This window comes from Corylus avellana, chromosome 2, assembly GCF_965113065.1.
Source record: "Corylus avellana chromosome 2, dhCorAvel1.hap1.2, whole genome shotgun sequence".
Lineage (NCBI taxonomy): Eukaryota > Viridiplantae > Streptophyta > Magnoliopsida > Fagales > Betulaceae > Corylus > Corylus avellana.
In genome coordinates this window covers 17801868-17829272 of record NC_142491.1, presented here as the reverse complement: position 1 = coordinate 17829272, position 27405 = coordinate 17801868, and the positions used below count along the sequence as shown (strand labels likewise).

At 36.1% G+C, this 27405-nt stretch overlaps 4 protein-coding genes, 1 non-coding gene and 1 pseudogene across 8 annotated transcripts; 1 reads left to right on the top strand and 5 right to left on the bottom strand.

Moving 5' to 3' along the window:
* The first annotated feature begins 350 nt into the window (after positions 1–350).
* LOC132177230 (B-box zinc finger protein 19) lies at positions 351–4522 on the top strand. Of its 4 annotated transcripts, none has more exons than XM_059589505.2 (7): positions 351–686; positions 1150–1227; positions 1665–1761; positions 1870–1985; positions 2070–2312; positions 2450–2538; positions 4318–4522. In XM_059589505.2, exons 1-6 carry the CDS (start codon positions 594–596, stop codon positions 2531–2533), a joined length of 711 nt encoding a protein of 236 aa, XP_059445488.2. In that variant the 5' UTR covers positions 351–593; the 3' UTR covers positions 2534–2538; positions 4318–4522. The 4 variants fall into 4 exon arrangements, with proteins under 4 accessions (XP_059445488.2, XP_059445482.2, XP_059445500.2 ...); XM_059589499.2 differs by having other exon boundaries at positions 2444–2538; XM_059589517.2 differs by lacking the exon at positions 1150–1227.
* Positions 4523–4996: 474 nt separating this feature from the next.
* LOC132177220 (fructose-bisphosphate aldolase 1, chloroplastic) lies at positions 4997–7933 on the bottom strand. Its single transcript, XM_059589477.2, has 6 exons — positions 7663–7933; positions 7235–7504; positions 6418–6527; positions 6240–6330; positions 5711–5980; positions 4997–5616 (listed from the first exon to the last, which is right to left on the bottom strand). The coding sequence occupies exons 1-6, from the start codon at positions 7831–7833 to the stop codon at positions 5338–5340; spliced, it is 1191 nt and encodes a 396-aa protein (XP_059445460.2). The 5' UTR covers positions 7834–7933; the 3' UTR covers positions 4997–5337.
* A 1065-nt stretch (positions 7934–8998) lies between these two features.
* Positions 8999–10208, bottom strand: LOC132170247 (putative F-box/kelch-repeat protein At2g29810; annotated as a pseudogene).
* A 1852-nt stretch (positions 10209–12060) lies between these two features.
* Positions 12061–14818, bottom strand: LOC132164518 (uncharacterized). Its single transcript, XM_059575040.2, has 2 exons — positions 14700–14818; positions 12061–12935 (listed from the first exon to the last, which is right to left on the bottom strand). The coding sequence occupies exon 2, from the start codon at positions 12931–12933 to the stop codon at positions 12211–12213; it is 723 nt and encodes a 240-aa protein (XP_059431023.2). The 5' UTR covers positions 12934–12935; positions 14700–14818; the 3' UTR covers positions 12061–12210.
* A 2826-nt stretch (positions 14819–17644) lies between these two features.
* TRNAE-CUC (transfer RNA glutamic acid (anticodon CUC)) lies at positions 17645–17717 on the bottom strand. Its single transcript has one exon. It is a non-coding gene; the product is annotated as a tRNA-Glu (tRNA).
* Positions 17718–21613: 3896 nt separating this feature from the next.
* On the bottom strand, positions 21614–25357 carry LOC132174668 (endoglucanase 24). Its single transcript, XM_059586309.2, has 4 exons — positions 24704–25357; positions 23976–24275; positions 23230–23391; positions 21614–22445 (listed from the first exon to the last, which is right to left on the bottom strand). The coding sequence occupies exons 1-4, from the start codon at positions 25118–25120 to the stop codon at positions 21690–21692; spliced, it is 1635 nt and encodes a 544-aa protein (XP_059442292.2). The 5' UTR covers positions 25121–25357; the 3' UTR covers positions 21614–21689.
* Between the last annotated feature and the right edge of the window lie 2048 nt (positions 25358–27405).

Here is a 27405-nt window from a genome sequence, read left to right as displayed (position 1 = left end):
CGACTAACCCTAAATGGAAGGAATGGGAAAAACAAAATCCATACTCATGCAACTTTATACAATCCCGAGTTTGTGGACCTTTTGCCCGAATAAGAGACATACCGCAATTTGCCCAGATAGATGCCGCTCATAAATTTTTCCTCATATTTATGATTAAATTACTAATAATTCGAATTGCAAATTAAAAAAAAAAAATAAATAAAAAGTAATAAAAAATAAAATAAAAAACTTCAAACAAGTACACCGGCACAGTAAATTATAGCCAGGTGTCGACCTGTTACAGCGACTACTTGTACTTGCAATCTATACACAAACTGAATACACACGATCTGTCTCCACTAATCAAACTATAATTGCTGCTTCCACGATCCTTGCCATTTGAAGTGGAACATCTGATTTACTTCATTCCTCTTCCAATGCGAGAACAAAAAAAACTCTTTGTTTATCTGATTGTTCTTCCTTTTCTATCTGTGTCTGATTGATTATGAGTTCTTGATTTTGACCAGTTTTTGTCTGTCTAAAAACAAAAACAAAGATGGCATTGAAGCTTAAAGAGGAGGAATGACAAGGAACAGAGTTACAAGTCACAAAAAATGCGAACTCTTTGCGATGTGTGTGAGAAAGCCGCTGCCATCCTCTTCTGCGCCGCCGACGAGGCTGCTCTTTGCCGTGCCTGCGATGAAAAGGTTTTTTTATTTATTTTTTATTTTTTTAAAGTTCAATACTTTAAACATTGACTTCAAGGATCGGTTTGATCAGGACTTTTTAGCATGTATTCTAAGCATTGTGATTGGAAATTTGGAGCCTTGATGTGATTTTGATGAGTTGGGTAATGAAAAATGAAGTCTGGGTTTTTTGGGAGGTGGGTTAGTGCTAATTTTGTAATTGGAGGTGTGGATGAGTTGTAAATTGCTTGCCATTTGTTTTAAAAAATTGTTGAGGATCAAATTCTATGGCGTTCTTATGTTTTTCTCCTTCTTACTGTAATTCATCTGGTTTCAATGCAATTGTAGAAATTTAATATTCTTATTGCCAATCCCAAATAGTATCTTGTTCATGGTCTATCTCTGGCTTGAATTCAACTTTTTTTTTTTCTTTTTCTTACTTTTCATGTTGGTGTGATGATTGTCTTTGTTAAACATAAACAAGAGACCAGATGAATTCCATTGGGTGTTGCTGAGTGTCTTGAGATCATTTTTCCCTGTCAACATACTCTTCTTGGCTATGGTTAGTGATTGACATGCTATCGCTTGAAAACTTCCAATGCTTTCAAATCATTGTGCATGCTTGCATATTTAAGTAGAGAGAATTGTTAACTTAAACAAGAGACATGAATAATGAACACTGAGATTTCAGTGGCGGGTTTGCATAATGCCCTTTTCCATTGGACTTGAGTGGTTTCTTTAGAGCATGACAAACTGCACTCAACTAATTAAAATTCTGTAAGAGGTATAGGAGAGTACCTTCTCGATGACTATTGCCTATTAGATAATACGTTATAAATTAAAAATTCTTTTAGTCATGTTTCCATTAACATGGACTGGAGTTGTGTTGACAAGAGAGTGGTCATGCTTATGTAAATTCTGAATTTTTTTGCTCTCACTGGCCTTTAAATCAAATAATGATAGTAGCATTACATAGTTTTTGTTATGCTGGACTTGTAGGTCCATTTGTGTAACAAGCTTGCTAGTAGACATGTAAGAGTTGGGCTTGCTGACCCCTCTGATGTCCCACACTGTGACATATGTGAAAACGCACCAGGTATGCTATTTTTTAGGTTTTACATTTTTAATTTACGAGAATTCGCAATTTAAAATTTCGTATAAGGCTTTGAAATATTTTTCTTTTTGGGAACATGTGTATGTATAGCTTTCTTTTACTGTGAGATAGACGGCAGCTCCCTTTGTCTCCAATGTGATATGATTGTACATGTTGGTGGTAAAAGAACCCATGGGAGATATCTCCTGCTGAGGCAGAGAGTTGAGGTTGGTGTCTCTGTACAAGCAAGTACTCGTTCAGGTTTGTGTTTTCTATAGGCTTCCTGAATAGTTGCCTTGTATTCCTTGTAGTTTCCAGGGGATAAACCCAGCCGTTTGGAGGAACAAGGGTTGCAACCGTTCGATCCAAATGGAGCAAGAAAGGAGCAGATTCAGCCACCTAGGCTCACGACGAGAGAGAATCAGCAGAATCACAGGGTCTCCCCTATTCGAGTGCTGGACAACAACATTGATGGTGATGGCAAGATGGAAAACCAAATGATTGATCTTAATACTAGGCCCCAACGGGTACATGGACAAGCTTCAACCAACCAGGTATTTGTTTTCTCAATGTCTGCCTTTATCTTAGTCCTTTAATTCTGCAGTTTTTGACCTTAATTATGAGAACTTGTTGATGCTATAATTATTTGAACTTGATGAATATTTTATCTGCGTTCATATTCTAGGAACAGGGTATGGATGTTCCAAATGGCATTGATCATGAATCTGCAAGTGTCGTTCCTGTGGGATCCTTCGAAAGAGAGCCTAAAAAGTGAGCTAGGTACATTCTATATTCCATCACAGGGTGGTTCATGTTTCTCTCTCTCTCTCTCTCTCTCTCTCTCTCTTGTCCTGTGAATTAGGAAAATAATTTGATTGGCATTGAGTTTGGAATATTATTTCACCACCCCCACCCCCACCCCCACCCCCACCCCCACCGCCACTGCCGCCCCCCCCAAAAAAAAGAAAAAGAGGTCTCATTAGGCTGTCCCATTTGTATGATACATGGGACCACAATACCTGCTAATTATTAAATGCAACAGGATTAGTGGAACTGCTTCTGTGTAGTGGCTCACTATGCATTATTAGATTAACATAAAACCAACAACATTACAGAAGCAGTTGAAGAGTTACATCTATTGTATATTTTCTCTTGGTATGGGGCCTCCTTTATGGTTAGGAGAAGAATTGTTAAGATTCCAAAACATTTCATAATGTTTTCCAATGTGTTATAAATGTTGTCATACTTACAATTGAAGGTTGACTGACTGACATTTGATTTGAAGATTTTCTATAAATCTCTATCTTAGTGAGAAAAGTAAGTTAACTTCTTGAATGCATGGAATTTAAGGACTGTAAAGTGGGCATATATGCAAAGTAAGTAAATTGAGGATGGTAGCCTTTTCTCCACAGACACATTCAGAATACCTGCTGGCTTATGTTTGCTTTCAACTAACTGTGATTGACTAGATGAAAAATGGTAGAACTTATCCTTAGACAAAGCGCATGTTCTGTTTAGGTACACTTTTTGTACTGGATGAATTTTCTCCTTGAACTCTGATGTTCTGCTTTTGACTCAAAAGGATGCATGAATTTAAAATTGGCAATTGTGATATTGTTGTTGCATGAACTTAAAAAAGGGATAAAAGGTTGTCATACATGAGAAGCCGTACAGGTGGAACCATATTCATTATTTTTCTTTGGCCCGTGAAAAACAGGCCTTAACTTTATTCAAGTCTTTTTGGTCCCAGAATTTCCTACTTTAATTTTTTTTAAAGATTGGCTGGATGAAAAGGGCACTTGAGTAGATACTCTATGTATAGTATTTGTGTCTGAACGGAGATTTCTTTTTTTGAACAAGTAATCATAGTTTATTAAAAAGCACAAAAGGCGCAACCCAAGTACACAAGAAGTATACAAGAGATACAACTAACTAAAAGATCAATAAAAACATGAAAGCTAGTTGAATGGAAATTGTCTCCTAGACTTTCTTCTCTTAGTTTGGTGTCACATTGAATAAAAACATAAAAGCTATTTTTGTTGGATGGGTAATTTGTTTATCTTTGGATCCAAAGTTGTAGTGAGTTGTCATGTTCTACTTGCCTTCTCCTTTCTTGGAAGGTTTGGTTCCAGTGAAGAGGGTGAGTTGGTTTTCTGTGATGCAATGACAATGATTGGTACCAAGAAAAATAATGTGTACTGGATTAGTGATCTCTGTAGGGTTGAAGCAGAGGCAGTAATTAGGTGAAGTGCTTACCTCCATCTGTGCTGTAAAATGATTTTTGAAAGAGGGAGAGAAATATTTCCTCGAGTTATGATGGATACTGATTATGAATCCTTTTGGTAATTTATCAATGATTGTAACGATAAAACATAATAGGTTGTGTATATTCCTCCCAGCATCATTATCTCATAATCACAGGGGCCCTATTTTTGGCTTGGTTTAAGATTTGAAATTCTAAAATTGTCTGGGATTATGTTATAGAATGCACTTCCATGAAGAGCCTCCTTTGTCTGGATACTTATGAATCCTTTGCTTGCTTATACTTTGTGGCTGCAGGTGTTTCTGGAAATGTTTCATAGGCATCTTTCCTGTTGACTCAACTAATGGCATGCAACAACCTTCTTTATACAGTTCTTCCATTTTCTCTGGGTTAGGTTTTGTCTGTTACATTCCTTGTGCAGATGTACATCAGATGGAGATTTAATTGAAAACAAATAGCAGTATTTTGCATAAAAAATTATGATAAAAACCGATTTGTTAATTCAATCTCTTCAATTCCATGCAATTAAATTTCAATTTAGTTATGGAGATTGCTGCTATGTACCAGCAGGTGGCATATGCCTTCAATTTCAATATAGTTTTGAAGTTGGCGAGTAAATGGGAGGAATGCCATTCTTTTTCAAACGACAACAACTAATTTTGGAGAAGCCATTACCTTCCAATCAACAGACTCAGTTTGTATTCTTCTATGCTATGGATGCAGGAATAAACCTCTTCTTGGATGATCATATTATTGTATCACCCTTCCTTGCCGTGCTGTAATCAGTATCAGTCTGTGTTGTTCCATCTAGCAGATCAAACGTAAATAGAATACCATGGGAAACATTCGACAAAGTTTGAGGAAACAAGAACACTGAAATTGATTGTTGAAACTCATCAGTGGATTTAGATCCCCCGAAATCCCAATTCCAATAAATTCGAGCAGAAAATGAGAGAGGGGTGTGAGTTCTGGGGGTGTCCGAGCAAGTTCTCAGATAGATTGTTTAAAATTTATGCATGGTGGGGAATTGAATCTGGTGAGAATTACAACCAAAGTTTAGATAATAAGCAAACTACCAAGTTCAAGAAGTTTTAGGATACGATGATGCATATTTAAGCAGACACTACCTAATCTCATCACCAAGAGGTTTATTAAGTGGCTAAAAAGTACATGTAATGATGAACAAAAAGTCTCCACGCTATAGAGCATAACACAATCCAGAGAAATTAGTATTTATTCCTCCATCCATCACCAATATTGTCGTCTTCTTCACTAACTTCTTAATCATCATCTTCTATAGCTTTGGCACAATCAGCTTAGTAAACGTAGCCCTTGACGAACATGCCTTTCTTGGCCTCTTCTGACTCTCCCTCACCAGTGTACTTTCCAAGCTGGGCAAGAGAGTTGGCCTTAGCGCGGATAAGAAGTGCCTCCTGAGCCGCCTTGACGTTCTCCGGCCTGCCTCCCCATGTCTTAAGGCAGGTGTTCTGGAGGGCTCTGGCGTAGGAGAAAGACACGTGCCACGGGTTCGGAGATTGGTTCATGGCGTTCAAATTCAAGGTTGCTTCAACCTCAGATTGGCCACCAGACAAAAACTGCTCATTATGAACAAAATCACAGTTAGTATATGAATCACCATTATAGATTGGAATTATGAAACTTTATTGTATGCTATGCTATGACACTTGCCATGATTCCAGGGACAGCAGGGGGGATTCTTCTGTGGAGGAGCTTGAGTGTGTAGTCAGCAACCTGCTGAGGGGTGGCCCTTTCCTTGCATTCAGCTCCAGGAGTAACCATGCTAGGCTTGAGGAGGATACCCTCAAACAGGACATTGTTCTCAGCAAGGTAGAAGAAAACCTCAGACCACACCTTCAGGGCAACTTCAAAAGTCCTGTCAATTCCATGCTCACCATCAAGCAAGATTTCTGGCTCCACAATTGGGACCAACCCATTGTCCTACAAGTTCAACAGAATTCATTACCATGTTAAAAGTACTTCCATTGCTCTTAGATACAAAGTTTGCCTTCGGTTTTGCTCCATGGCAACCAAAAGCATTTGTCAAAAAAAGTAATGCTATTAAGTAGAGTATTATACGACTGTCATACAACTTGATGATGTGATAATGAAAATCAATTATTAGGTATCATGTTATTCTAATTGTATGACAATCATAAAACAGTTTACTAAATAGCAGCTGTAAAATTAGTAATCTTACTTGGGAAATGGCAGCATAACGGGCAAGACCCCAGGCTGCTTCCTTCACTGCGAGGGCAGATGGGCCATTGGGAATGCTCACAACGGTACGCCTAGTTGATCAAACAGGTATTTGTTACATTTCATTAGCATATGAGTGAGTTACTATTTGTAAAAATGGGTTTCAGATTCATAGATACCATTTGGCGAAACGAGCTCCCTGCTGGTAGTAAGCAGCTGTGCGAGAAGCAAGGCCATCGAGACCTTGGCACCATGACTCATTGTTGGAACCGGCCAGGGGCACCAAACCCTGTTGTTCTCATTGTTTAAACCACATATATATATTAGTTTTTATTATCCTTGAAAACAAAATATTCTCTACATACATGCATTTACACTAGTACTGCAAAGAGACACCAGAACGTAATTAAAGGCTTGTTTTGTCACTGAAATTGCTCCAAGTTTCGAGTTCATTTATGGTGAGACTTAAGAGAGAGAATCCATGTAAAAGTGCATCTGGTTGGTTGAAAATGACATAGTTTTCTTGATAGCAAAGATAGATATGAGGCCAAAAGGCACAACACATTTAGACACACACACAAATAAATGTTTTCATATGATGTAGGACTCGTGCCCCAGGCAAGTAAGTCTTGTAATCTCTTCTTTTAGGTGGTCTGAATTTTACAAAAATTCTGTTAAATCACCGCTTGTTTTAGGAGCTTAAACTGATATGAAGAGTGAATTTAATTATTTTGATTAATATGTAACACTTTCCCTCACTTGTAACCAGGCAACACATGGAATTGTTTAATTGAAATGAAAATAAGCTATGAGAGCCATGGTTCAAACTACAACCTCTGGTGTAATACAAATCTAATTACAATCATATATTCTAAGAGATCCCAATCCAATGTTTTTTTACTTTTTATTCAATTTTAATTCTATTTTTTATTTTCAGGATATATAAACACAAAACTGCCTCAAAATGGAAGGTGGCCGGAGTTCGCAGTAGCTAACCTTGTCGACTTTAATACCGGGGACAATGTTTTGCTCAACGAGAATGTCCACTATCTTCTTACCATCAACGGTGGATTGGTAGAGGGTTTCCTCAAAGAGGATGGCACCGGAGACGAAGTTGCCCAGCCCAGGAACTGACACAAGCAGGGTCCGGTAAGCTTGGCGGTTAGCTTCAGTGTTCTCTAGCCCAATAGAAGCCAGACGCTTTCCACATGTGGCGTTAGACTCATCCATGGCCAAAATCCCACGCCCTGGTGATGCTACTATTTTCTATATATTATACCCCACAAAAAACACACATTATTAGCTAAGTTTTTGGGCATGTTTCAAAGCATGTTGCAATGTACAAGTTGTTAATGAAACGAAAAAAGTTTAGTTTAATTAGTTCTAGTTATGGTGATGAAGATTGAAGAATATTGCTGACTTACCGCGGTCTTGACGAGCTCGTCGGCATAGGAACCGGCCCGGATGGTGAGGGCAGAAGGGGCGGTGGGGTGGCACCGGACGACCGAGACCGAGGGTTGGCGGAGGGTCTGGCCCTTCACCCACTCGGACTTGTCAAGGACGGGAGATGACTTGAGGAGAGATGCTGATGCCATTGCTTGCCTGCTGGAGATAGATAGATAGCAAGCTGCTTAACAAGCACTGTAATCTTATCTCCTCTAGCAAGCTCTCTTTGAGCCTCTTTACCACACATGCAACCACTAGTTGTATTTATAATTGTACGTGTATTATCAAAGATGTCCCATTTGAGGCTGCTGTGTGCCAACCTATCATGACTCACCATGTGGATGATAACCTGCTGACTTGTCATGCTGCATACGTGGTTGAAATGGATGGTTTTTTTCCCACCTCGAAAAAACATGAAATACAGACTAGGGAAAAAACTATGATATTTTTTTCCTTTGTGTTAGATATAGACAAACATGTCACATTCACCATAGGCAGAATCCTCAATTAGAGTTGTTCACTGAGATGCCTCTGGGAAAGTAAGTATGAGGCTGTGATTTCTCTTGCTTTGTATTTTAGCTTCTTACTGACTAATGGCCACGGTTTGATTATTTGAATTTGAGGGAGTGATCTTCCTGTCAACGGTTGATAGCATGCCAGGTTAGCTACTTCACGTGATCACGTACTCTTGATTTTCCATGCCACGTAGACCACATTTTATGCATATCATTGGATGGGTCCATTACCATGGCCCACACCAATTTGGGTATGCATGGTCTATGTAGAATGCCAATGATATGTGGTTAAGGTTCTCCATATTGTTATGCACACAGGAGGACCCCTAATTTTAGTTTTATGTTTGGTATCTAATTAATATGCCAAAAGCTTTAGTGCTGATTAGTGGCCGAGCCATCCCATTAGTTCCGGGGTTGCCGAGTCGCCCAAGCAGCAGCAATTAAAAATAAAATAAAAAAATGCTGCAAATGCGAATGTGATTATCAATTGTGATTCGCATGAGAACTAAAAGGTGCGAGTTTGCTTTGGGAGCAACTTTTGGGATAAATGTAGAAAAGATTTGAAGTTAAAAACGTAGATGACTTTTAAGAAAAAACATACTACACATGAAAACCTTTTAGGATTTGTCAGTATTAGCAAGGATTTAAATTCCGAATTCGAATAAGATAAGAAGCACACGCACACATAAAGAGAGCCAAGGTTTACATTGAAAATATAATACGTATCAGAACAATTCAACATTATAAGGCTCAAAAGTACGTAGGAAGACAATACAAATAATATCTTTAACAAAATGAATTATAGTCTAACAAGTTTAGTGCAATATGTTAACACATGGGGTATTCCCTTGCGTAGCTTTGGTTCGGTTCCACCTTATATTTATGCTCCCAAGCAACTGATATTCCTAAAGTCCCATCGTTCATACGAGAAACATCGATCGCCATACAATGAAGATAATCATCTAGCCTACATTCTGAAACGCAGAACCTCTCCCTCTCTAGGTGGACCAAGCTAGGAAGTCCAGGACCTCCGGTGACTTCACAGTAGGGTAAACAAGAACTTTCAAGACCTTCAACACGCTCTTCTAGCCACACATCCAACTTCAAGTCATAGGCAATCAATATGTTTACGTCATGTTTGTGTTCGACCCAATACAGTGTATTACCTACACTTAGAGGTCTTTATAGCCAGCCCCTACGACACATAGGGTGTAGTTTGCGCCTTGCAGGTGCAAGCTCTTTCCAAGATCTATCATGCACACTGTACTCATAGAAGATAGCAGAATAGGTGTCTTTGGGTACGCGGAAAGCTACAATAATCCTGTCGGGATTCTCAAGAACCGCATAAATGATCAGACAATCATGGTGATAACTTGGAGGATTAGGTAAAGTTTCCCATTTTCTATTGACCGGATCAAAAACCTCACTCCAACTATCAGCAGTATGATGAGAAGGGGAATGATTTCTAACGTAGATCTTACCGCCTAGAACTGAAGCCGCAGTGTTACATATCTTACAAATCATCGGGGGAGAAACACGAACCCATTCTTTAGCCATACCGGGATTAACCCGTAATTTATATCCTTGGCGAAGTGGCTCATGGGAATAGTTCATACCCCCAAAACAGTAAAGGTGGGTGTCTAGGGCTGCTAAGGCACTGGACAAGGGAATTTTTCCATTTCAGAAAGGAATTAACTGTTTTGGGTATACCTTGTCGGAACCGTTCGCATGAATAGTAATGGTATATACCATTTCAAAGCCGCCCACGCATTTACAACATCCTTGACACCCGTCGCCTCCAAGGAAGGCACACAGAAAAATATGTCATAAGCACAGGGAGAAAAAATCTTAGAAGCACGATGACGATGCGAATGAGATACATGATGTCCTCTTGGATACCGAATTGATAATTCAGAAACGTATGATCGACTCTCACGGGAGGCAATAGCCGGAGGTGTCGTTCCATAGAGTACCTTTTTTTGTCCTTTTTTTGAGATGCCTTCTTCCATGGAGGATTTCCTTTTTCCTAATTTTGTTGGGCTGATGCCTTCTCCAATGGATGAGTCAGATCGTCCATGGAGTATTATTTATGAAAAAGGGACAGTAAGATAAGTGGCGTGAATTTTGTGGGAATTAAGGAATAAGAATTCGTAACCAGCTTGCCTATGGTTGCTAAGGATTTTTGAGAGGATCCTCAAGAGGTTTGCTTGTTGTCATTGATCCAATAGGTGGGGTTTAAATAGAGTTAAAAAACAAATACTCATAGGACTCGGACTACTAATACTTGTCGTACTCGGTGTGGTCAGTACTTCATACTGTCGGGCAGCGAAACTTACACTTGTTCACTAATTATGACGGTTCACCAGGGCCTCTTTCTTCCTCCCTTTTCTGCTTACTTGTAGGGGTCCGGACCCCCACAAAGGGGGGGAGGGGGGGGAGTCGACTAAACATCTCAGCCATTGGCGGGAATTTCGCCCGCATCCGATCCCCAATTCTTGTTCACCCCGAATGATCGTGTTGGGTGAATTGTGACCTCGTACGATCGTGTCGGGTGAGCAACAGCCGCTTCATCAAAGCAATGACTTATGGGCTAACGGGTCAATTCCCCCTATATTTCCCAAACTAAACTGGGATTTAAAGCGTCGAGTATGGGCAGCCCAATTTTTAAGACATCAAGCGCAAGGCAAAATTCAATATTTGCTGATTACCCACCAACTCTAATATGCCAACTTAATTTATTAATTATTTTCTACTCACCCTACTATACTCGGAGTACAACCTGCCTATTGAAATACTACTATAAACTAGCACTTTATTCTTCTAACACCTTTCTCCTCGGCACCTTCTTCTTCTCTCTGATTGAAAGGCAGAACAAGAAAATGGGTTTTGCAAGAGAGACGCGTGAAAGTGTTTGCCTTTTTTAGGTTAAAATGGTGATGTAGTTAAAAAGAAAAAATTTGTTAAATCTCAACCGTTGATTTTTTTTTTTAATTATATTTAATCCCAACCATCTGTTATTTGATTTCCTTATTTAATTTTATAAATTATTGTAGTACTTGTTTTTAAGAATGGAATGTTGGAGATTTTAAGACAATCAAAACAATATGAATACCTTTCTTAATTACTTATTTACCATAATTTGGCGCCTTAATTAAATATTATTGACTGTAATTAAGGCCTTAATTTTTTTTTATTTTTATGGAAAACATCTTCATTAATACTTATTAATTAGGGGCCTTATTAAATTGGGAGCCTTATGCGGCCGCCTAATCCACCCAAGGCTCCAGCCGGCCCTATGCTGATGAAACACAAAAAAATTATGCCTTAGAACATATCTTATATTAAGCTTGCTCAATCTAGCGTCCATACCTCAAATTGAACCCTACTCTAGAATCTTAACGATCGACTACGCTTCCATACCAATGTTCACGACGAACTACTCTTCAACGGCTTTCATTTCAGATTTGATAGCCCTTTTCACTTTTATAGCGGCTTTACTCAAACACTAGGTAACGTTCCATTGGTTGCCCCCTTAAAGATTCAAACACATAACATGGTGTTTGTTTTGATACCAATGTTAGGTACCCAACCAATACACCAAAAAAGTCTACAGTTAGGCCCTTAGATCTATCTCATGCTAAATTGGCCCGATCTAACACCAGACCCAAATTGAACACCACCAGGATCTTAACATTTTGCTACCATGAAGAATTCATCAGTCTTTAGACATTCAGATAGAATAGACTCAGAGAAGTTTAACCATCCCCCAACATACACAAACGCAAAAAAGCCTTTTTTTTATTTTTTTTCCCATCAAAGCTCATTTTGGTGAACTGTTTAGGCTGGATGCTATCGATATTATAGAATCTGTTATTGTATTAACACATGGTTGCTTCGATTTACAGGGAAATTCAAATTCCTCATCAAAATCTTGTCGTAACAACTCCAAACCAAATGTCAGCATCAGTATGCGCCCAAAAAAAAAAACAAGGAAGATAATTGTACAATTGTCTACCTAGAATTTTGATTTAAAGACAGATCTGCCATGCCAGCAATCAGATTATCAAGAGGCTCTTCTTCCAAATATTTCCATGCGCTTGAATCATTAGAAGTTGATGGTATCGATCCAAAAGAACCTTCTGCAAGGACCTTGTTCAATTGTGTATCAAGTTCGTCTTCCTCAGCTGGAATGTCCAAATCCCAGACCCTGAAGATATCTTCAGTCGATGGCTCCATCTCATAAGTTGAAGAACCCAAACCAAGCTTTGATTCAATACCCTTGATCTCTTTCAGGCCCTCCATGTAAGTCGGCAGAAATGGATTTCCCTCAAAAGCCAACGACTGGAAACTATTATTCTTAAACTTGATTGGAAAATCATCACCGTCTGTTTTTGCTTCTTCATCAATGAGAACAAGATCATTCTCGGTTATTCCTTGGAACTGCACATTTTCTTCCTCCTCAATAGAAGGAAGTAGTTCAACATCACTTCCTTCAGGAAAGCCATCACTTACAGAAGCAGAGGCGTTGAATGATTCGGGTTGGGAGCTGAAGATTTCTAGTAAGGCATCTTTTAGAGAATCCCAATTACCATTTGAATTTTCTGGATCTTTGACCAGGCAGGAGTCAGCCCAAGCAATGTCTTCTGCAGAAAGGACTTCACTCTGATTAGACTTCATGACACTCAGAATAAGGGAAGAAATAGAGCTTTCCATCTCACAATCTTCTACGTCCATGGCTGCAAATGTTTGGTGAACAATGTCAGAAGAGAACTAAAAAAAAAAAGGTTACTGGTTGCAGAAGTTCATCCAGCACATAAGAACTACTTTTGCAGAGGCATAATGTACGAGGATGTCAGCATTCCACTAGGTACAGGCAAATTGACGACATAAGTCCAACAAATAAATACAGATTGGCTAACCATGCATGAGGTCTTATCCTGTCAGTTACATTAAATAAATACACTTCAAAAATGCTTATCTCTGTCTTCCATTTCAGGTGCAAATGTTAACCATAATCTATTTGACCTAGAAACCTATACAATGCAAAAAGATATAACCTATTTGCCACCAATTGCAGAGTGGCAATCTGAACACAAGCGCCAACCATTTCTATCACATGTCAGGATATTGCTAGACGCGATATTTAAAACCACCTTAAAGGCGTTAACCAATACATCCATCACCCAAAAAAGGGAAAAGAAAGGCAGTATGATAGGAATGGAACTCCAATGCTGACAATGAGAAGCAAGACCAGCAAACATTAGCATAAGGATAATGTAATGACCATAAGCTTAGCCTAGAAATAGAAAAGTCCATCAACTTTTTGGGTTAGGAAAGACCAACTCCTAACTAGGTTCGAACTTTACAGGAGAAAGAACCCCATTGAAACTCAAAAATTCGATCATGATCTTCATTCTAACCCTGCTCAGAAAGAGCTCTTTCATTAAAAACGAAAAAAGAAACGCTTTAACTGTCCAAGCTCCAGCAAGAGGATTAACTCAAAGGAAAGCACTTAGACATAACGGATGAGAGCCCTAGAAAAAACAACAGGATGCACTCCTGTTGGCAAGGCCAAACATGAAGTTGGGACAAATATGCAGGATATCAAACTTGAGATTTCTATAATGAAGCTTTTTAAATAATGAATATGACATGACACAACATCAATCACTCAACATAACTTCAAGGTAGGAATATTTGTTAGGAAGTTACATTCTTAATTACATTACATGACAACTCATGGTCGTGATTCAAAAGGAAATCGTCCTCTCTACTATTTTCATTAATTTAGAAACAAAGCAACATATGATAAGGTGCCTAATGAATACCAGAATGGTAAAACAATATAGATTCACTTCCTAAGACTTGCTACAAGCAGAATCAGCGATGCTTCTAAAGTAGATAAAACGAGAATTCCAATGAAGAAACAGGGTAAATCAGCATACAAGCAATTTCCCCATCAAGAACTAATGTTCCACTCTCTATGTGGACTACTCATCTTCCCAATATAGGACCAGAGCATTACAGTATGATCCAAAAACCTATTCCCAAAATTCTAGCCATTACTTTTAATTAAATAGTTCAGATTTTTCCATCTCAACCTACAACTTGGAGAGATGCGATGACTTAAAACAAAAATTTAGAATGCAGAAGCAGTTTATGCTGATGTAACAAAATCTGAACCATATAATCAAAACTCGACCATGGAGCTAGAATCCTAACTCAATCTCAACGAGCCAAACAATCATTTCAAATAATGAAGAACCAAAATTCAGTAGGCAACCAAAAAAAAAAGCTCAGACATGTTTTGGGAACATACAAACGGCTCTAGGGTTTGGTAAACTGAAAATTACAGAATTGAGATTATAGAAGCCAATAAAGCAAGCTTGAACCTGAACCCTAAATCCTAAAACTGTGCAAGAACGTAATTAATTCGAGAGACAGAGAGAAACAGAGGAATTGAAATTCGTAGAGAGGAAATTAGGGCACGAGAAGCGAACCGTGATGAATCGGTATCCGTAGTTTCGCAGATAGGTAAGAACAAACAAACAGCTAAGCGAGTAAAGTACGAGGCCGCATGGAAATCGTTATCGAAGATTTTGAGAGAAGTGTATAACCGTTGTCGAATATCAGAGACTATTTTTTGTTTTTTTACTTTTAAGTACTTAATTGCCAAACACCTTTTAATTTTTCCCTCTCAGAGCATTTCCAGCAGTAAGAAGTATTTTACATAATCAAAAAGTATAATTTTTTATTTTAATTATTCATTTTTTAATACCAACTCCAACAGATTCTTTATTTCATTCTTTATTTTATTAAATATTATTTTTTAATCTTTTTTTTTTTTTTTAAATCCGCAACCGCTTTTGCATCATCTTGTAAATTGTAATAAAATTGATTCACGCAGCATACCTTTGTGTTATTTTTATTTTTCCATTTTAGTTTGTCAATCATATGCATGATATTCTTTTTTTTTTTTTTTGGAGGAGTTTTTAGTGATTTATAAGACTTGAATTTGTATCATAAATTCATAAATAGAGAAGAGAGAAGAGAGAGAAACGTTGAGGGAGGGAGAGCAAAGAGAAGAGAGAAGAGAGATGAGAGAGAAAATAATACGGAAATAATATTATATTTAATAATATAGTGTGCTACAATGAATAGCAATATGAAGCTATTTATTGTAATCGTTAAAGTATAATAGCTAATATGAAGCTATTCTGTTGGAGCAAGAAAAATAATAAAAATAGTTAAATATAGCTAATATCTCTATTTTAGCTACACTGCTGGAAATGCTCTTAGGATGGAAATTAGTGTTCTCATGGTGGGGTCGGGTTGTATAAACACCATAAAGTTTAACCATAACTTGAAAATTGTCAAACTTTTCAATCATAACTTTTTAATTTTGTATTGAATTTGTGAATCATATCAAAAATTGTCAGTTATTATGTCACGTATCAGGTTCGAGTCATGTTGATGCATTGATATAAGATTATATAAGTTAACCCTAACTCGATCCATTTAGTTAAACGAATCAAACTTTTCAAGGTTAACCACTTACACCATTACGTAGGCTTTCTTTTCATTCACTCATTTTTTTTGCTTTTTTGCTTTTTTCATCTCATTGCGAAAGAATCGTAAGAACAAAAATTAGCTATAAGCACTGAAGAGCTATGCCAAATTTAGTACTACGGATTGTATATTTAGCACCAAACCATTTTCAATAACCCTAATACTAGAAAGTTTCAATGGCGGATCTAAGAATTCATATTAAGAGGGGCGAGAGAATGAAGAGTAGGGGTTATGGTAAATAAAACTTAGAAGTGTCAAGGCGGTTACAATAACCTCTAACCGTAACCGCCTTAACAATTAATAGATTTCACTAACCGCAACTGCTAACCGCCTTGCGGTTAACTGCCGGTTAGCGGTTAGTGAAATAGATAACCGCCCGCTAACCGCTTTTTTAAAATTTGGCCTTTTTTTTTGGCTTTTTGGGCTTTTGGGGCTTTCTTTAGAGCTTTTTAGGCCCTTTTTTTTTTTTTTTTTTTTTTTTTTTTTAGCTTTTTGGGTTTTTTTTTTTACCTTCTTTTTTTTTTTTTTTTTGTATTTTTAGTGTAATAATGCTTTAATTAAGTTGTAGTTATATGTAATATATTGTTTAATTCAATTGAATCAATTGTGATTATCATTGTACATGAATCATATGATTAACTTGTAGATTTATGACTTATGAGTTATGTTATATTATATATGCATTATTTATTATTATATAATTATATGATTTAATGATCAATTCATCATGTAATATAATCATATCAATTATAGTGATAATATATAAATTACTAAAATTATAATGATAATACATTAATACTTAAATTGTGTTTATAAGTAACACATTGGTCATTGTTTAATCTAATATCAATTACTTAATTTGATATTATACGAATCATATCATCATTGTACATTAATAATATGATTCACTTGAAGTCTTGAATAAAGTATTTGAATTATCATTAAATCATATGATTAAGTATTGATATTATACATTTATATTATTCATATGCATATGTAAACTTATATAGACTTATAAGTTTATAACATACATTGAAAATAAATTTCTAAATATTTAATTGTTGTATTAGTATGAATTGATATACTTATGAGTTATGTCATATTATATATGTATAATTTGTTATTATATAATCATATAAATTATAGTAATAATATATTAATACTCAAATTGTGATTTAATTATTTTTTAAAAAAAAATTGTGATTTAATGATCAAGTGATTATGTTATATGTATAAATATTTTTATAATTATAAAAATATATTATATAAAAATGTGGTTAGCGGTTACGGTTAGTAAACCTAATAACCGCTAACTACTAACCGCTAGGCGGTTATAACGGTTAGGCGATTAGTGATTAATACGGTTAAGCGGTTAGCAATTAACTGTTATAGCGGTTAGCGGGCGGTTTTTAACCGCGACACCCCTAAGAAAACTAAAAAAACTATCCTTAGAAAAAAAAAATTCAAAATTTTTTGGAGGGGCCACTGCTAAAAACCCTATATCTATCTCACTTTTATTTCATTATATTGACGTAGCAATGCTAATTAATATTTTTTTTAAGCATGGTGTCTCACAAGGCTCATAACATTGAGGTCACATGTTCAAATCCATATTAATAAAATGAAATAAAAGTATTGTTACAGCAATTATACCATATTAATAGTCTATTGGTCATGACTCATAAGGCAAAGCATTGTTATATCTTAAAACATTTTTTTTTATTGAAAGAATTATAAATACCGCATACTCTTTGCATGGATTTAAATTTTTTATCTGAAAACATTTGAAGAATCTATTGAAGAAAATTGTTGCAGAAGTGGGAAAGCAATTACGTAGATCGAGAAGTGGAAAATCTAGATTTTGGCAAAAAAGAAATTCCGTTGCCGGGACTTGAACCCGGGTCTCTCGGGTGAGAGCCGAGTATCCTGACCAACTAGACTACAACGGATGTTGGTTAATTGTTTATGCATAATATTTATATTCTATTTTATGTATCTCTCATCTACCATCCATCTTTGCCTCGATGAAATTCTGAAAACTTCATCATAGGGCTGGAACCAGTTACTTTCGTTTTAAAACCTCTAAGATAATTTGGAAAGGATTTCATATGGATCAACCCATAGAAGTATATTCCTCTTCAATTAAACATAAAAGGCGAGAGTTTTTTTTTTGGGTTTTGCTTAGCCAAATGTTACTTATTTCAGTGCAATACAAGGAATCTCATGCCAAGCCTCCAAGTTTTCGAGCCAGGCTAATTAATTAATGCCCTTAAGCTTAGTTATCTTGATAATCAGCAACATAATTAATGCTGCATTCATGTCACGCCTTTTTATTGGGCATTTTAGGCATGTAGTTTTTAGGATCGAGATTGAATGCAATTAATTAACTATTTGTATTGTATGCACAATTGATGTGAGAAAGTAGTTGAGCCTCGCAACTATTTAGATAGACGGATCCCAAACCTCATTTTACTCAAACACCTGTTTAGGTAAATAGGACCTAGATCGACTTGCCTTGTCACATTAAGTGCATGCAATATCATGAACAACCAAAGTCACCTTATCCAAATCCTAGTTAGTCCTAATTTTCATGTGTATCTTAGCCATCAAAATTTTGGCTTATGTGACAGCTAAAATGGATCCAAATTTGAAGCCAACAACATCATGAGTTTGGGATATGTGCTTTGTGCATGAAATCAGTTCAAGCCCAAAAGGTTAGAGTGTATGTTTTGAAATTTGAATGATTAAATATGTGGGTCACTTCACCATTTACATGAGACGCAACTTTTTCAAGAGTTGTCTCTATCCCTTACTCTATCTCGTAAGAAGAGAAATAACAATTTTATAGTCTAGTAATACGAGCAGTAAATATAAGAGAGCGGTTATGAAACTAGGGGTGAAATTTAAAACCACCTAACCGTAACCGTTAACCTCTATAACCGTTAACCACTAACTGCCTAGGCAGTTGCGGTTAGCGATTAATGGGTTTTGCAAATCCGCTAACTGCTAACCGCTTTATATATATATATATATATATATATATATATAAACAATAAGTTGTTGTAGCATGGTGGTAATTATGCCCCTCTTTCACCCAAGATTCCCGGTTTTGATTCCCCCAAACCTTGACTTTTGTTTAGGTTTTATATTTTTATTATATATATATTATAGAAGTGCAAGAAATGGGTTTTTTTGGTTGATTGAATTTTTATGAATTTTTTTTAGGTTGATTGAAATGGGCTTCAAGTTCAACCATGTTGATTTTTTTGGTTGTTTGTGAGTTTATGAACTTGTTTGTGTTTTATTTTATTTCTACGTTGTGTATAAGACTACAAGTGAAGTGATAATTTTGTTGTAATTTTATTTGTATATTATATGATGTGTAGATTTGTAGAAGGTGGCCAACAAGATTTTGGTATATAGCAATTTTTAATGCTAAAATGGCCATGAAAAAAAAAAAAACGTTTAAAGTGAGCAAAAAAAATGTTTAAAGTGAGCCCAAAACCGGCCCAAAACCAATCCAAAACCAGCTCAAAACCGGGCCAAAACCGGTCCAAAACCAGCCCAAAATCGGTAAAAAAAAAAAAAGCCCAAAAAAGCGGCTATCTCAAAGCGGTTAACCGCTAACCGGGTAGCGGTTAACCGCCTAGGTGGTTGCGGTTAGCGGTTTTAGCCACTAATTGTTAATCGCAACCGCTATTTCACTCCTATGAAACTCACCTGTTAGAGTAGGTTTCAAGTAGTCAATCTTTGCTTGGATAGGTAGACTCCATACGATCTCTTTTATATTTAGTGTTGGAATTACTAATAATTAAGAATTACTGAAATTCTGAATCCAAATAAAAGTTGGTTGCAGCCACTTATAATCTGTTAAACTCTCTTTTAATATGTGAGGCTTAACACGTAGAATATTTAATTTAAATGGGGATGAATTGACGGAGTCAAGGTTTGATCTCAAGACCTTTGATTTTGATACCATATTAAATTATCAATTATCCTAAAAATTTAAACCGATAAAAAATAATAATAATAAATTATTAGTTTAACATAGTCAGACTCTCACTTCCCCTTCAATGACCCTCGTAGGCTTGTAGTTGGAACCGCAAGTTGGAAATGTAACCACAGCCACAGGTCCACAAGTATACTGTAGAATGAAGTCATGTTACTTTTTCGGCTTTTCCTCACCACCCATCTCCAGTATGGGCCCAATCAGTTTAGCAGCTAAAGTGGCCCACAGAGGCCTAGACAAAAGTGTTTCTATCCCACTATAATACTATGAAAAATGTTTTTTTTTTTTTTTTTGTTGCATTCTAACGTTTATTTTGCATCTATTTTCATTGAGTTGGCATGTTGGTTCTATCTATCTATCATCATTATTATTATTATTATTTTGTCATTTTTAATTAAGATTGAATAAAGCATACTAACTTAACAAAAATGTACGTAAGATTGATGTCATAATACGAAGAAGCATTTCTCTAATACTATTCCTATAAAGAACTGGTTTTGCTTTCATTAGATTTAGATGATTTGTGACCTACCAACAAATCAAAGGACACGAATTCAACATACTCTAATAAGTGACAAATATCATTTAATATTTTTAGGTTTTTAAAAAATTAATGTTTGGGTTCATAGATTAGTAAAATGACAATAAATGACTCTTAGGATATATATATATATATATATATATATATATATAAGATAACACTTGCACTTATTAGAGTAGGTTGAAGGAAATTTTCTTCAAATCAATTTGAAGCAAATTTCTACCCCAAATGAAATATTGAACTGAAAATATGAGTAAATTATAGTCACGTCATTGAAGTAATGACAAACGTAACGACTAACGACCCAAAAGTGAATTTAATTATGAGCATGGCATGAGCATGAGCATGAAGAGAGATCTCATGAGACCAATTAATAGGGTTGGTGGCAAACAGAGGCAGTAGCTGCCTTTTAGTGCCACTTAAATTGGGTAGCCTGGTAGGTAACAAGCATGATGAATGTTCAGCCACTTCCATAAGAGTCCTCCACCAAAAATCTTGCATAGATTTGAGTAGGTGTAATATCTTTCTCAACCATTTGGTTGTAAATTTTTTTTTTTTCTTGGGAAATAGTACAGAAACACCACAACAAACCAACACAGAAAAGAAAAAACCAAAAACCAAAAACAAAAGAAAAAGACAACACAAAGAAAGTGATAGCATTATATGGAGGGTTTGGGGTCATTAATAGGAACAACAATGATAGGGAGGAATGAAAAGATAGAAATGCTTTCATTTTCGCCTGTAAAAGCGGTTCGTCTAGTGAGATTATGTGCATACCGTTTATACTGTACTAAATTGAGTAAATTTTATGAACTGACATTTTTGTTTGGAGAAACTTCACTTTAAACCTCTGAATTACAGCGTATTTTGAAAAGATCATCATAAATTTAAAAAACTCTCAATTTAACTATCTGAACTTTTAATTTGAGTCAATTGACCCCTTCTGTCAAATTTAGCCATTAAATTCTAACGACAATGCCTAAAAAAACCAAAATACCTTTATAACTTCTTTTTTTTTTTTAAAAAAAAAAGATTTAATTTGAAATTAAGGGTGAATTTGAAATTTTATAAAAAAATCATGAATAAAAAAGTCATTGTATCACTTGTAATGTTTAAAATCTGACGGAGGGGGGTCAATTGATTGAAATTGAAAGTTCAGGGATGTAAATTAAGAGTTTTTTATTTTGATGGGGTCTTCTCAAAACACGCGGTAATTTAGGGGTTTAAAGTGAAGTTTCCATTTTTGTTTAAATCTTAGAACATGATGGAAGGGAAGAAACAAAAGATTTTTGACATGTAGAAATAAGCTTTTTCTCATTATCCTTGTAGAAAAAGTGACAACAAGATTTTGTGACTCCAAAATCCTATAACTCAAGAATCAAGCAGATTACTAAATAAGAATAGAAAAGGAAAAGAAAAGAGAAGCAGACCACTTAAATAAGCCTCTTCCCTCTTTGCTTTGCTGAGAGGCATCTTTTCCCTATTCTCAAATGATGAGTCATGAATTTGTGTATTTGTGTCAACTAGGGTTGGGTTAGCAACAAGGTATGCTAGTACCCCGACTAATGGTGCATTAATGTAGGTCGTCGGCTCTGATTTCTTATAATCGACTCGATCGTCGTCGTAGATGTCGTCTTCCCCTGGTCCTCCCACCACTGCCCCAACGTGGATATTAGGGTTAGGATTTGTTGAATTGAAGTAGATAGAACCCTCCTTGCACCCAATGAATTGAGGATGGTCTTTGATTGACGGCATCGACGAGCCGCGATGGTGAATACGTTGTGGGTAGTAATCACTATAACCGACCATATACGATATACCCTTAGGGTTATCGCCTAGAATGTAATCAACTTGGCGTTTAGCGAGTTGGCGAAGTGTGGTTGGACTTACATATATGTTCCCACAGTTGATAGCTTGAGACGTTCGAGTTAGGTAGTTGGCATAGACTAGTGAAAGGAATGCAATTGATGTTGCATGCTGCAAGTTGCTGCCTCCGGGCTTGTATATGAGTCCGCCGTTTGTGTACTCTATGTGCGAGGCTGATGATTCGGGTATCAGCGCGCACATGAAGTTGTCAGCCGATGCTTTGTACGATTGGAGGGAGTACACATTTCCTTCTAGGACTTCCTACAAACACCATCCAGTCAATATAAATGTCGATGCCACCTATGATTTTAAACAAAATTGTGAAAAGTATATCCATTGATACTACACTTTACAAAAGCTGAAGTTAAAAATGAAAAAATGTTGTTTTTTTGTTTTTGTTTTGTTTTGTTTTTTTTTAAAAAAAAAATCATAGACAATAAGATGCGTTTTTATAAACTTGTTATTTTAAAAGTTAAACAACGGTTTTAAAAGTCAAATCGCGATTTTATTAAACGTTTAATTACATTTTTAAAAAGCGCACATTTTCAAATCACAAATCCAAATGGACATTTAATAAACTAATTAGTCAATTAAATGAAGCTTTTAACATATCATCAAAGTAAAAGTCATGCATGTGTACGAATCGACTTTACAGTGTTCTATTTTCTTGAGTTTTTTAGACAATTGACCACTTTTAACTTAGAGCATGTTCGAGATTGTGTTTGAGAAATAGAGCTTTTAAGTCAAAATACGTTTTTTTTTTTTTTTTTTTTTTTTACAAAAGCTTCATTTTTAAGCTTTTACCAAAAGTGCTTTTTTGCCATTTTTAAGCTTTTTGAACCCTTAAAAGCGTTTTCGATTTTTTTTACCAAACATGTATATATATTTTTTTCAAACGGACTTTTAAGTGTTAAACACACTTTTAGGCCATTCAAATACAAACTCAAACATGTCCTTAGTTTCAAAGGAGATATTCTGAGTTCGAACCCGGCTCCAGAAATGGTGGTTTAACAAATTTATATTTATGAAATTAAATTGGTCTAACCTTAGAGACTAAAACGTTAAGGCCAGCGTGTTTGTTGTCCCACCCAAATTCATTTACGTTCTCATCGGCGCCAAGGGTTTGGCCGTTGCTTTGTATGTAATTGAGGTAAGTTTCTTCGTTAGTAGCTCTCCTTAGCCATGCTGCTCCCCATAGCAGCTCATCCTGTCCAAACCCATTAAAATTAAAAGTTGATCATAAAACCACAGCTTTATTAATAAAAATAAATAAATAATAAGGTAAAATCTACTTAATCCCCTCAAACTACCCCTTCAACTACACCTCAATAACAATCTACCTTCAAACTATTAATTACGACAATTTACCTCACAAACTACTAAAACAATGACAATGTACCCCCAATGATAGCAAAATGACGAAATTACCCCTATATAATTTTTAATAAGACAAAAATATCCTTAAATTTTTGAAAGAATAAAAAAATTAGTATTTTTGTTTTTTATTTTAGTAAGGGTAATTTTGTTATTTTGTTAAAATTAGGGGTACATCATCATTGTTTTCATAATTTATAGGTAAATTGTCACAATTAATAATTTGAGAGTAAATTGTCATTAAGGTGATAATTTGAGAAGATTAAATAGATTTTACCGTAAATAATATTCAAATCACACAGCTTTTACTATAATCTCCATACAGCCTGATATTGCAGTTTATTTGTCTCTATCACGTTAATGGCAATCAAATTTAGCAATGAGGACCACTTAGGAAAGCGTTGTTTGGTTAATTACCTGATAACCATCAAAATCGCAATAAAATGGGCAGGCACCGTATTTAATATTTGAATTATCGCTGTAAGCTCCTCTATAACTATCTGCGAATTGGAAAGCATTGATGGCATTTCGTAACAAAGTATCGGAATATCCCGAGTCCGATGACCGGAATACTATTGATGAAGCTGCTAGAGCTGCTGCGGTCTCTCCGGCAACATCTGAAGCCGGATTCGGTGCATCCACGGCATAAACTGTCCTGGCTGTGTCCATATCTTCCGGTCTTTCCCAACAATTATGGTCAATGTTCGGATCCCCCACCTACAAAAAAAATATGTATCATTATGAGGCCAATTTATGTCTTATCAATACGAAGCAATAAAGTTTGACGACGAAATTTCTAAGAAGAAACAACATGGTCCACTCTTACATGATTAACGTACGAAAAGACCCAAATTAAGGTGGAAAATTGGTGCAGAATTGGATTAACGAATTTATTAAGTCATGTTAATTAAGCTTAATAAATAATTTGTTACAGTTTATCTTTAGGGCAGGCAGTTAGAGCAAAGGCTTGCAATCGGGAAAAAGTTCTAATGAGCCCACTTGCCCAAAATATTAAAATATCCGGGCAAAATGTCAAAATATCCGACAATGACTGTCTTTCTACCCATAAACGGATTAGTTCAACTGCCCCGCACCCCAGACATTTAATTTACAAACCCACCACTGACAGTACGGTAACAATTTACCTGCACAAAAATCCGGTTGGGCTGAGAAACGGTCTTGAGCAAATAGTCCGTGGCCCAACGGATCGCCACCAAAGCGTTCCTGAGATCGTTGGGCGGCATGGAATCGCCGAACTCGATCACGCTCCAGGCCAGCATGGTGGTCGTGAAGGCCATCGGGAAGCCGAACTTGACGTTGTCGCCGGCGTCGTAGTACCCGCCGCTCAAGTCAGTGTTGTACATCCAACCGTCGCTGAGTCCGGAATTAGCGCGCCAAGTGATTCTCTGGTCCTGCGGCAAGAAACCCGACCGCTGGCCCTCGTAGAATAAGATTGCCTTCGATAATGCGTCTTGATAGTCATGGGTGCTGCTCGATGCAGAGCCAACGAGGAGGAGGAGAAGAGAAAGGAGGAGATGATGAGCGAAGGAGAAGAGGGTCATTTCTTGGTTGTGCGCCGGCGGGGGTTTCGCCGTGGCGCCACGGGGTGGGGGATCGCCGGATCGACGAATAGCTTTAGAAGCGCCGACAGGGAGTGATGTTTTAGTGAGAGCTCACATGCAAATGCAACCACAAAGGCTTGCACAGGGCTATGTAGTTGTACATGAGCGACAAGGGGCTTTTCCGTGGGGTCCAATATTTTAGCTCATTGGAAAAGTGGGAGTGCTGTGCAAATTGTTTACAATCTACGTGCTTGTAAGGGAAGGTTGACAACACTCTCTTGATCATGTTTGGCATCACAATTGAATTGGGCCGTAAAAATAATTTTTATAAGATTTTGTACAAATTAAAATTTTTGTGCCTTTCAATAAGAGAATGATATGTTAGCATTGAGCAAGAAAATAAAATATTAGTAAAACATTGGATCTAACCTTTTCGGTCCCTCACCTACTAACCTACAGACAAAAAATAAAAAACCTCTCTTTTACCTCTACTTTTAATTTTTTTTTTCTTTTAATAAGAATTAATTTAAAAGTTGATTGAAATTATGGCCGACAATTTTTTATATGATTTACGAATTCGATACGAACTCAGTACAAAATTACAGAGTTATGGTTGAGAAGTTTGGCTCTTTTAAATTGGTCGAGTTAGGGTTGACTAATATAATTTTATACCAATCATTTGATATAATCCAAACCCGACATACGATATAATGACTAGCAATTTTTAACATAACCCACAAATTCGACACAAACACAATACAAAATTAGATGATTGAGATTTAAGGGTTTAGTTGACCAATATAGTTTTATACCAATCATTTGATACAACCCAAACCCAACATATCACATAATGACTAACAATTTTTAACATAATCTACCAATTCAGCACAAACACAATACAAAATTAGAGGATTGAGGTTTAAGGGTTTAGTTGACCAATATAGTTTTATACCAATCATTCGATACAACCCAAACCCAACATATCACATAATGACTAGCAATTTTTAACATAATCCACCAATTCAACACAAACACAATACAAAATTAGAGGATTGAGGTTTAAGGGTTTAACCCATTTATTTAAATAGGTTAAGTTATAGTTGACCTATATATTTGTATGCTTATGCCTTGACGCGATCCGAATATGACACATGAATACGAATTGTCACTCATAATTAAAACTACCATATCAACATTATAAAATAATGAGAAATGTTAATTTTTATTTTTTGTCTATCTCTTGTAGCCTTGTTCATCTCCATATGACAAATTCACGATTGAATCTATAGAATTCAAATACCAATTTAATGATAATTTTGTAAAAAAAAAAACAAATAGACAAAAATAAATGTTTAACGCTTTTTAAAATAATAATAAAATAAAATATATAATTTTTAGCATTATTCATCGATTTTACTTCTAGGTCCTATGTTCCTAGCAAACAAATGTTGCCTTGTGTACATGATTTGTATGTTGAACACGCTTCTAAAGGGAGAGTGGGGGTTGGAACTTTCTATAAAGTGCTTTGGGACTATATACTATACAGTGGATTCCAAATATTTAGAATGACGAGGATAAAGAACCAAAAATATTCTTATCTCTCTTCCAAAGCAAGATGAAGAGGGCGGTGTATTTTGGCTTTTCAGAAAAATTGCATTTGCCCATATGACTAGGATGAATGGAGATGGAGAAAAACTCATTATTGTGGAATTAGATTCTTTATCTTTGACCTCTAACGTGTCTTTAACAACAGACAAATCAAGAGCTCTTAATTTGATGGAAATTATTCTTATTTAGGCAGTGGTGGAGCCACTTAAGGCTTGGAGTGTCACGGACCCCAAAGCTTTTAAATTTTTTTTTTTTTTGTTGTTGTTATTTTTCTCCCAAATTCCACACGGTACTCCCAAAAAAAAAAGAAAAAAAAAATTATTCTCTCCTACTTACGCAAATTACCATTCGGCACTCTCAAAAAAATTTTAGCGACACTCCCAATATAAATTGTCCGACTCCACCACTGTTAATTTAGGCACGCTTAAAAGCTCTCTTACAATTATGAGTGGTGTTTACATTTTGGTTTCAGTTTGTATTAAGGTATTAGTATAATACTATATAGGTCAACTTTAATCCGACCTATTTAATTAAATACGCTAGGCCTATCACCCATAACCTCATTAATTTCTTGTTGAGTTCGTATGAAGTTCACGAGTAATGTAAAAAACTGAAAGCCTTATGTCATATGTTAGGTTTTGATCGTATTAAAACATGTGCATAAAGATTTATATAGG